Source organism: Polistes canadensis, unplaced genomic scaffold, assembly GCF_001313835.1.
Source record: "Polistes canadensis isolate GaletaPanama2010 unplaced genomic scaffold, ASM131383v1 scaffold_40, whole genome shotgun sequence".
Taxonomy (NCBI): domain Eukaryota; kingdom Metazoa; phylum Arthropoda; class Insecta; order Hymenoptera; family Vespidae; genus Polistes; species Polistes canadensis.
Window position 1 is genome coordinate 686,681 of NW_014569587.1, and position 11,317 is coordinate 697,997.

Below are 11,317 nucleotides of genomic sequence, written 5' to 3' on the forward strand. Positions count from 1 at the left end.
ATAAGAACGTATTAATTAATATTTAAATATTAAAATATATATATATATATATATATATAAAATACGAGAGAGTAATAGTCGGAATAAATTTGTCGAAATGCTGCGTAATGCTACGAGAAATATTATAACGAGGATATAGCAGCATTGTTTACATTGTTAAATTTATGATCACAATGACACGAAATGAAAACAAAATATAAAAAATATGAATAAAGAAAAATGAATAATAATAGATTATATTATATGTATAAGTAAGCGCGCGCGCGTATTATACATTGCAGGTTTACGTTGACGATAATAATAATCGGATAAGGGATTGCAAATGTGAAGATACACGTATAATACCTAATGCGTGTATGAAAAATTGTTGTTGAAATAAAATCGTAGGATAGAAAGAAGAACAAACAAAAAAAATGGTTAAAAAAAAACAAAAAGAAATATTTATATATATATAAACGAGTGGTGTGTACAATGGTGGTAGTAATGCTATCTCTCTTTCTCTCTTTATTTCTCGCTATAATCTCGGCAGGTAAAAATACGTCCATGAATTTAAAATAAATCCAAAAATCAGTGCACTAACGATCCAATTATGGTGGGGGCAGTATTTATAAAGTCGGCAATTTTTTATCCAGAGGTACCTCGTTTAGACAGAATGACGGGAAATAGAAAGAAACTAGACAAAGAGAAAACTCATTAGATTGTAGAAGCATGACAAATATTGAACGAGAAATAGTTTAACAGATTACGAACATTTTCCTTTATTCAATAAATATTTTCGATTTATAACTTAATGTTCTTATTATTATTATTATTATACTACGTAATCGCTTTCGCTAGTTGCAAAAGATGCATATTAAAGGTATTCTCCTATTTCTAAAGTCTTGTACTATATATACACATATATATATACATATATACACACACATTTACTCTATCTATCTTTTCTCTTGCGAAATGTAATTTCGTAGACGCGATCAAAGAAAAGGAGATTGAAACAAACAAACAAACAAAATAAATTGCCATAAAAATATGTGAAACGTTAAGAATTTAAGAATATACTGGAGGGGGGGGGAGTAGGAAGGGAGAAAAGAAGAAAAAGGAAATAATTTAATTTAAAAGAAAAAAAATGTTAGATTAAATAATAATGTATAAGTAAAATGTGTGTGTGTGTGTGTATAGTGTATTGAAACAGTTACATGTGGACATTATTCAAAGAAAATCGAAAATGATCGAGAATAATATATCTCGAACGTGTCTGAACATGTCTCAGCGTGTCGCGTATCAGTAAACGGAATAGGTGAAAGCTTGCTGGAACAAAAGTAATTCATGGAAGTAAGAAGAATCGTTGCGGAGTTAGGTAACGAGTCGGCATTAAAGTCACCGATAATGACCGTAGTGTCGAGATGCAAAGCTGCCAGTAAAAAAGTCATTCAGTTGGAATCTTTCGTAAAGAACTTTCGTTTAAATGGCCAACCTTAGATTTGCATCTTCCTAAATGTATGTATTTACACGTTCGTTTGCATACAAATACATAGAAATACATAGAAATATATATATAAATTTATATAATTGTATCTACATATATAATATATATATAAAATTGTCTACATGATATCCAATCCGATTAACAAAGACCGTAGTACGTATATATTATACATAGCAACGATATGAAGTGGTTTTTTTTTTTTTACGATATTGCAATGGAATACGCGAATGAATATTGCAAAAGAACTATAGAGAAAACTCGTCGGGGGAAAAACGAATAAACGAGGGAAACGTTTAAACGACACGAGATTTTTGAAGGTCTGGGAATAATAGAGAGGAAAAATGATGGAGACTGCGCGCGAAAGAGACGCGAATGAAAAGGGGATGAGATGGGAGAGACGGATATGTTCAAAGTAAGAAAGACAGGAGGATGAGAAGGTGGAAAAGAAAGAGGAGGAGGAGGAGGAGGAAAAAGGTAAGAATAAAAAAGGGGACCGGACACACATGTACATATATGTATAGGTATATAATACAAGATATTACTTATGTAGTTACACGAAACATGTACCGCGCGTGCTTGCCGATTCTCGCGTTTCTCTCTCTCTCTTTCTTTCTTTTGCTATCGTACACTTACCAAGGTGTAGCAGCAGCAGCAGCAGTAACAGCAATAGCACCGACGGCAACTTCGGAGAACGAAACCAGAATTGCCACAAGCGTCCTTTCCTTCCTTCTTGATACTGGACTCTCTCAACTCGTTCATAGGGCGGAGCGTTCCTCGCGTACAGTGCGTTCGCTCAGATATGAATCGCGCGCACCATTACGTGTCACAGGAGCGGCCCTCCGAATGCGTGTGTGATGGCTCTCCCTCGTGAAAACGAGGAGAGAAACAAAGAAACCGGGGAACTGGAAAGGAGTGAGATAGACCGAGCGATATATCTAAGGTGTATGGGTAGAGGGTGAATATGAGTGAGTACGAGCGAGACCGAGAACGACGTGTGCAAGAACGAGAGAGAGATGAAGAAATAAATAGGGAGAAAGAAATATCAAAAACACAAGGATGCGAACGGGAACGCGTTCCGCGTCGAACTGACGAGCCGCTCGTGACTCGCGTGAAGATACCGAGGACAACGACTTCCCCCACCACTCACTGCCTTCGACCCAGCTGTGCACTTTCTCCCCCACTCCTAACTATGTCTCTTCACCGCACGCACCGGTACTGCGCTTCATCCGTCTTCCCTCACCATTCCTACAATCGGCCGGCCACCCCACTCTGATATCGCCACCCCTCAGACGAGCTTATTCGACCCTCCTGTCTTTAACGAGCCTTCCTCTTCTATTTCACCCTACCTCTTTTTATCTTTTTATCTCTTTCTCTTCCCTTTGGTCATCTCTTTGTCAGCTACTCAACGCTCTTTGACCACTACCCCTCGCAAGTTAAGTTTACTCTCTTTCTCTTTCTCCTCCTCCTCCTCCTCCTACTCCTTCACCTCCGAGAAGGAAATTCCTATGGAGAGGGTTGCTTCATTTTCTTTCTGTCTATATACCTTACCTTCTTTCTCTTTCTCCAACATTTTTTTCACCTTTTCTTCTTCCTCTTATTTACTAGTATTCGATCGTATTCCTTTCCAACGCCATTCCTTCGGAAGTTCGATACGTTAAATTTTGTTCGATTAACCGTACTGTGGTTGGTGAATCTCTCCATGTTACGAAAGGACAGGAATATTTTTTGAAAAGAATATTTTTCTGGATTCGTCTAAATAACAAATAAAACATTTTCGACATTATTGTGATACAAAAAACAATATTTTCAGAGTTTTTAAATAACGCATTTTTGTGTGTTTATCAAGTGATTTTGATTTTTTTTATATACGTACCTATTAATATTATTTTTGTAGCAATTATTTTAAGTGTGATACAAATGTTAGATTCAATATATGATTTGTTGTGGATAGAAATAAAATAAGAAAAGTGAAATGTCCTGATGTACTTGTGCGATCTATTAACAAATCATTAACGAATTGAAAATAATACAAAACAGTGATACATTGTAGCCAATCAAATAAAATATAAATGAATAAAATATAATTCTTACTGCCAACACAGTTGAAACCTTGGTTGAAACTATTTGTTAATTCCTTCATCGATACGAAAAGGGGATTCGTTCTTTCGGAGGCTGTTCATTGGCCAATTGAAAAATATTCTCTGTTTTCATTGGCTGCAACATGAAGGAATTTATGTTGTTCTATCAATGTTACAAATTTTACCGCCAAATATAATTAATATTTTAACGCAAAATTAAAATATAATTATATTATATTTATCCCCTTTTTTTTCCTTATGTTGTTAAAATAAGAAATATATATAATTATTGTAGAGTTAATACCGTATCCGAAGTTTTAAGGTTAGATCAGATTGTTATGTCAAATTTATTGAGGTCACATTCTTGACAGGTGTCTGTAAAGATCAGTGGTTATTAAAAAAACAGTTTACTATGGTAATTACAAATATAAATTCCATACTATAACTAAAGAAAATGTAACAAAATTTACATATATATTTTTGATATCTTTTATTTCAGGCTCGTTACTTTCGAGAGGAAGATATTGATGGTATGTTCTTTGCATTTGATATTTTTACATTATTTATTGTATGTTAAAAATATGCTGTTTATATGTACATTATTTATACATATATTTATATATATATTTGTATATATATTATATTTAATATCTTGACATAAATGCTTATTTAATAATCCTGGCTTGTCTAATTACAGAATTCAGGGAATGTTTTTACTTATTTGCCCGCAATGGTCATATTCGTACCTTAGATGAATTGACCATCATTATGAGATCATTAGGCCTCAGTCCAACAATTGCAGAATTAAATAAATATCTTAAAGATAAAGGTTGGCTATTCCAATTATTTTTTCTTCTTTTTTATAATCAACGATTTTCATGTGTGACAAAGTATTAAATTTTCTTTTTATATACCTTAGGTGGAAAAATGTCATTCGCTGATTTTCTAGAAGCTATGCATTTACAAACAAGAGCGGAAGATCTTCCAAAAGAAGTAATAGAAGCTTTCCAAGCTGCGGATACTGCCCATACAGGTACTATACCTGCACGACAATTGGCTCACATGCTTCTTCACTGGGGAGAAAAATTAAGTAATAAAGAAGGTAAGTTTTTGCTAAGAAAAAATGTTTTGAGAATATATTCACTTACCAAAATTTTGATGCGAGTATTCTTTGCACCAAAGTTGAACAAATCTTTCGAGAAGCCAATGTATCCATCAACGGTAATGTCAAATATGAAGATTTTGTAAAAATTGCCTGTGCACCAGTACCTGACTACTATTAAATATTAATATTTGGATTATAAATCTTTTATATATATTCTGTTTGAAGGTATTTATTACTATTATAACTTGTAACATTTTTATATAACAATATACTTCTTAAAAGAACCTTTTCTAGGCTTAATATTGTCTAACTTCAATATCCTATATTTTTCATAAGGATTTAGACTAAAAAGTAAATATTGCTTAAAGCAAACCATTACTTTGAAATTAAATAAATTAGTACAAAATATTATACCTTATTATTATTACTTACTCAATTATCGATTGAATTATGCAGCTGAGATAAATGTTCGTATACAATATTTGATATATAATATTTACAATGACATCTATCTTTAACAAGTAAACTTATGATTATTAAATTCCATAGTGTAAAAAAGTATAGCAAAACATGTTTTTAATATTAGCCGCACGAAGAAAAAAAAAACATCACAATCGAGCCATACAATAAGTTTCGAAGTCTTTCTTGCTTTCTAAATTACTGTATATCGTTCTAATACTTTAATATGTTGCATAGTACGATTAAATGTAATCAATATAGAGAGCAATCGTAATTTGACGTTTTATAGAAAAATTGACTTTGATAGAATGTCAAATCATTTTTAAGATTAGTCATAGTTTTTATTTTGTGAAGTAGGAGGTGGCGAACCGTATAAAATAACGGCTGTGCTAACGATAGTCATTAAAAAGAAAATACCTAATAATATACGATCGCTAACTAAAGCGATTTGTTTCCATTCCAATTCCGTTCTTTCTTTTTTATCTTGTTCTGCTAAACGCCTCTCGTTTCTCTCAATAGTGGCATGCACTCTTGCCAAAATGCGAGTCCATTGAATTTCCAGATTAGAATCTTTTCCGAATTCTAAAATCATCAAACACGATAATACGATTATATACATCTAAAGAGGATTTAAAACTTCAAAAGAAATGAAAAAATTTACCAAGATTAGGACTGCTACTGTTACTATCCTGCTTTCTCTTAACGTGCTTAGGTGACGTCATTTGTTGATGAGGTAAATCAGTTTTACAATGTAATGGACAACTATTTACCTTTCTCGTTGATTCTGCAGATTCCTAATACAATTGTGACGATTTTGTAAATCCAATGAAGTTGTTTTCTTTTTATTTATTTATGTTTTTTCTTTTTTTTTTTTTTTAAGGTAAAAATATTTTAACGTTATGTAAATATGTATAAATACGTATATACGAAAATTTATATACGTAAAAAATATATTATATTCAATAAAAACTTAGTCACATTACCGACTTATTCTCTTCTTGAAAATTAAGAAACACTATTCTTGCCAGCTTGTGTAGAACTAACGATCTCACAACTTCGGGTACTCTCGTGCCACGATGATGTAAATTCAAAGTCAATACCGCTAATCCTGACGCGAACGACACGAGACAAATGCTTACTCCATAATAGAGACCTAAATAAGAAAAGCAAAGTATATAATGACGTTATTAAACACATATGCACATACGTGTATACATATATATATATATATATATTACTTAAATTATTAGTTACAAAGTAATATTGTTTTTTTTTTCTTTTACAATCTCACTCACAATCAGTGACACATCCTATCAAAACTAAAAGGATTATATTTTTAAAGAAAAAAAAAACAAAGATAAACATTCCGTTTTTTTTACTTTGATTCAGTTAAAACTTTAAATAGAAATAGAGGCTGCAGGGTATCGATAGAATTGTCATTATTTATTGTTTCAATATAAACGCCGTCCCAGTTGGTTTCCTCTGGTTCCACGCCAACGCATTCGAAACGTCACTGTACAAGCAGGGATTCTCAGTAATCATATTATTGGGAATGATCTTGATTGGCTTCTAGATTATTTCATATACACAATTTTAAATTACTTTATACGATATTATGCACATATATATAGAGTATCCCAAAAAGTGGCTTTACCGAATCAAACAATTGTAAATTTATTATTCAATGAAATCTCCATGTATACGATATTCTTGTTTCATAAAAATACTTTGGGATTTTCTTTTTCTCGGTATAAAGCGACTTTTGGGATATCCTGTAAATATACAGTACCGTTAAAATGAATTATTCAAACGATAGAAAATTGTATTGAAATTTTGTCGAGTTATTATTTCGTATGCAAAGCTTAGTTACCCCGTGTGATAATAAAATATTTTTGTGTTTTTTTTTTAAATAGAGTAATAATATAAAATTAATATAATATATATATATATATATATACTGACTGATCAATGGTGTTTTTTCCGTTGGTGGAAGAGTTTCACGTATTGTCATTAGAAAGACAGTCATCGAAAGAAGAGCCGAGATCCCAAGAGTGACTTTTTCTCCAGATTCCGAAGGTACATAGAATACCAGTAGAGCTGCACAAACATAAGACGAGTGATAAAAACTTTTGCTCCCGTGGCATTTTAACTGTGGAATATCGAATGAAAGGTTTTAGACGAATCCGCCTCTAACTTTAAAGATAAAAATCTTTTATGGGTAAAGGTGCAAAACGAAGTGAAAAAAAATAAAAAGAAATCTTTCGTTTCCTTTCCTTTAATTTTTTTCTTCTTCAAATTTTTCCTCTACAAAAATGTCCTCTATAAATTAGTCGAGTTGGAAATAATATTCGTTAATTGATAAAACAAATAATCGTAATAATAAAATAAAAATAATATATGATACAATTGAATAAATTAATATCGAACAATTCGATTGAGATAGATTTACAACGTACATATAAGCAATTTGTTTTATTTTATCTGAAATATTTTAAATTACGCGGAATAAAAAAGAAATGTACAAAACGTAATAAAAAAAAAAAAAAAAAAAAAAAAAAAAAATAAAAAAAAAAAAAAAAAAAAAAAAACAAATAGAACGTTTCGAAATAAATTATCCTCGCGTGGAAGAGAGACTTTAGGATAGTAAAAGACAAAAAAAAGAAAAGAAAAAGGAACAAAATATACAATATATCATTGTCATAACTCACCGATACCGTTGATAAGTATGCAAGGTAGGATAAGATTGAAGACATAAAACATGGATCGTCTTCTTAAGCGGATCTCATAAGTGATATCCGGGTAAGGTTCTGTACAACAAGAATAATATTCGACGTTTCGTCTGGCAGAAAAATCGACGAGATCGAATTCACCGTTTGCTTGATAATTACTTATGTCACCTTTTTTACTCTGTTCCTCTAATTCGATCTAAAACAAAAAAAGAAAAAAAAACAAAGAAGACAGAAAAGAAACATTAGTTTAAATAGTACTAAAAAAAAAAAAAAGAAGTAAAAGGATTAAAATTTATACCTTGGGTGGTTAATCTCTAGAGTTCGCTTTTTCAATCTTCATTTTTTTTTTAGTACTTTTTTTTTCCTTCACGTCCCCCCTCCCACTCCCGCCCCCCGCCCTCCGTTTAAATCTAATTATTAATTCGATCACACTTTGCCGTTAACGGGGGACCAGAGAATTATGCGTCGTGAAAAATGGCTTCAATTGAAGAAGATTGGAAAGTAGGATAGGAAAAGAAGAAGAAGAAGAAGAAGCAGTAGGGGGGGGGAGATGGTGGAAGAGGGTAAAGGAAAAGATGAGTTAAAAAGAGAGAGAGAGAAGGATAGTGGGGTGAAAAGAGGGGGGGGGGAGGAAGAGAGACCTCACCAATTGAGGAGGGAGTAAATCTGGGCTCGCATTGAATTCTTCTTCCATACAGGATTAAGCCCTTCGATCTGCCCGGAACCCTTTTCGACGACGTGCCGAACTAACATTTTCGATTTGCTCCTCTCAAATGATTTACCCGATCGTCCAGACATCGATCGAACCAACATTCATAGTTAACAAACTATACACAACACAAATGGGGTGTACTCATGTTTTTAAATCTGTTATATATATATATATATATATATATGATATACTTTAATTTAATATTAAATATATCAATTATGGGATTTGTGTGTGTCATTTTTAAAAGAAGTATCTTTCGAAGTATGATATTAATTTTTTTTTTTTTTCACGATATAAATGAAATATTTTTCTTTGTGTGTGTGTGTGTGTGTGTTTTTTTTTAATCGTTGTTACTAAATTATTATGATATGAGAAGAGAGGATAGGATAGAAATAGTTGAAGTAAAATTGACCCGTTTTAACAAACTAGTAAAAACTTTACATGCTGTTAAATTATACAATAGGTTCTTTGTCCTATGTAAGTTCTTTAACGACTATGTTGATTTTCCTTCGGAAAACTGTTAGTCAAAGTAAATTGAGAGTTTGCAAATGTAATTTAAGCTAACAAGATTGTGTTCCTTGATGATAAGATAAAAACATAGTATAGTCTTAAAGCTATTTAACAGTTATGTTAAAATATATATATATATATATATAAAGATCTATTTGTTCTTTTCTAATCGAATTTCAAGATCTACAGATCGCAGAAACCGTCTAGAAACGCAATGTGGATTTTTAAATACAAGATCGTAAATATTAACAACCCTTTTTTGGCAAGCTTCTTTTCCATGCATGATTAAAGTTAATTGCTCGGAAAAAAATCTGCAGGGACTGGACTCTACGTTCACGAATTTTTCTTCTCTTTCTTTCCTATCTTTATTCTCTCTCTCTCTTTTTCTTTTTTTTTTTTTCCTTGTTCCGTCGAACAATAAGTCGCTAAAGATGGTAGAAATTCACGGAAGAAATATTCCCAGCGTATTTCTTTGTTAAATAGTAATTCAACATTTTTCACAAATAAAACTAATACAATTTTATTTGATGCAGATTAAAATTAAAACGCCTTATACAATTTTTTATTTCTTTCTTTCTTTCGTTAATAAAGAAAAAAAAAAGAAACAAAATAGAAAGAAATTATTTCAAACATTACCAAAGCTGATAATTACGAAAATGTAGTAATAAGTCGAAGATAAATGAAAATTTGTGTATAATTAGAATAATATTCAATTGAAACGTATGTAAGAGCCAGTAATTATGTGAATAATCGAATAAGTTAAAAATCATATAAACAAAAGTCAGGTTCTTTACAAAATTTTTGTATTATTAAATTCGTTGATTATATTATAAAATATCTAAATAATATACCTGATATCCATCGTAAGTCCAAGATGCCCACTTCAATGCACACCTTTGCTCGTCGAAGGGAAAAAATTCAACATCGATATCGCAACTGCTACGAAAAATACCATGACTCAACCATACTACTTCCCCTGTATGATTGACAATCACATTTGTATTTATAATCGCTGAACTATACTGCGGATCTGCGCTGTACAAAAAAATATTTAATAATATATAGTTTTAAATTTCTCAGCGTGTTAAATCGTCCTTTCCTTTTTTGTTATTATTTTAATTTTATTATTATACATGTGTATCTTTTTCCTATCGTAACATACTTTACGATATTTCAAATTCGAATCAATTAAATATCACCATTCAAATAAATAGAAAAAGAAAAACAAATCTAAACATCTGCTTACTTGTTATAGAGTATAGTATCAGGCCTCCAAACACGATTGTATGGGACACGAATTACTTGAATTCCTGCAAATTCTGAGGTGTTCCATTTCAAATGGTGATCGGTCCAGACTTGTGTGACCCAACAATTGGTCGTTAATATTTGATTTTTTTCATCCTACCAATCGAAAAGATAAATTTTCATTACCGATTATCATTTATATATTTTTATACTATATATTCATAGTATATTAACCAGTTAATTGTATTTGACGACTAAGAAATAGATTATAATTCTTATTTCATTTTTTTTTTCTAATTGTCAAATTAAAAAGAATATTCACACGAGGATGATGAGATAAAAAATAAAATCTGATTAATATTTAATTAAAGTTTCGTTATATTAATTTGTCAATGTATTTTTATGTTAATTATTATAAATATATAAATAGCGTAGGTAGTAATATCATACCCACTACTCAACTCTTATATTTATGCATGTAAGTATATAGATATTCATTGTTCAGAGAATTTTCATGGTTGATCACTTACCACATCGATGATATGATGAAGAGCAAGACCAAAGACAACGGTCAAAGGTTCGGAGGAATTTTTAGCTGGTCTTACAGCAGCATCGTATCCATCCAACAAATGTTTTGTCAATTTGTATTCGTTTTCATCACAAAAACCTGAAACATTAGATCCAAATGTATTACAATTCGCTTTAATTAATTTAAATATAATAATATATTGTATATGTGTAAAAATACATTATACAGCAAAGCATTTTAAAAAGTTAGCAGCATCAAATATTAAGTAATTGTAAATTAAAATGTAATTCTTTGTATATATATATATAAAAAAAAGAAACAGGTACATTAATCTCATTAGCGTGCAATCTAATTTTCCATTTAATAAATGATTAATTAAATGACTATCACAGATTCGTTGTTAATTAATTTTCTTCGTGATTAAATGATCAATAATTGTTTCAATTGATTTTAATTAAATACTT

The 11,317-nt window shown here is 30.9% G+C and overlaps 3 protein-coding genes across 9 annotated transcripts in view; 1 reads left to right on the forward strand and 2 right to left on the reverse strand.

Moving 5' to 3' along the window:
- Positions 1 to 3,804, reverse strand: part of LOC106784802 (disintegrin and metalloproteinase domain-containing protein 10-like) — a 43,118-nt gene extending 39,314 nt beyond the window's left edge. For 2 of the 7 annotated variants that reach the window (XM_014744719.1, XM_014744713.1), the window contains exons 1-3: positions 3,360 to 3,803; positions 3,035 to 3,238; positions 2,120 to 2,989 (exon numbers count right to left, since the gene is read on the reverse strand). The gene's annotated coding sequence lies outside the window, so the exon portion shown is untranslated. Of the gene's footprint in view, positions 1 to 2,119; positions 2,990 to 3,034; positions 3,239 to 3,359 lie in introns of all 7 variants that reach the window. The other 5 variants (XM_014744718.1, XM_014744716.1, XM_014744717.1 and 2 more) reach the window with 5 other exon arrangements.
- A 40-nt stretch (positions 3,805 to 3,844) lies between these two features.
- Positions 3,845 to 4,950, forward strand: LOC106784804 (calmodulin-like protein 4). The gene is made up of 5 exons (XM_014744722.1): positions 3,845 to 3,979; positions 4,064 to 4,094; positions 4,262 to 4,393; positions 4,484 to 4,666; positions 4,747 to 4,950. The coding sequence occupies exons 1-5, from the start codon at positions 3,977 to 3,979 to the stop codon at positions 4,845 to 4,847; spliced, it is 450 nt and encodes a 149-aa protein (XP_014600208.1). The 5' UTR covers positions 3,845 to 3,976; the 3' UTR covers positions 4,848 to 4,950.
- Positions 4,951 to 5,029: 79 nt separating this feature from the next.
- LOC106784803 (neuronal acetylcholine receptor subunit alpha-10-like) overlaps positions 5,030 to 11,317 on the reverse strand; it is a 10,991-nt gene continuing 4,703 nt past the window's right edge. The window contains exons 2-9 of the mRNA XM_014744721.1: positions 10,855 to 10,991; positions 10,326 to 10,480; positions 9,931 to 10,114; positions 7,837 to 8,053; positions 7,091 to 7,225; positions 6,112 to 6,281; positions 5,790 to 5,922; positions 5,030 to 5,710 (exon numbers count right to left, since the gene is read on the reverse strand). Coding sequence (XP_014600207.1) covers positions 5,457 to 5,710; positions 5,790 to 5,922; positions 6,112 to 6,281; positions 7,091 to 7,225; positions 7,837 to 8,053; positions 9,931 to 10,114; positions 10,326 to 10,480; positions 10,855 to 10,991 — 1,385 coding nt within the window. The 3' untranslated portion in view covers positions 5,030 to 5,456. The remainder of the gene's footprint in view (positions 5,711 to 5,789; positions 5,923 to 6,111; positions 6,282 to 7,090; positions 7,226 to 7,836; positions 8,054 to 9,930; positions 10,115 to 10,325; positions 10,481 to 10,854; positions 10,992 to 11,317) is intronic.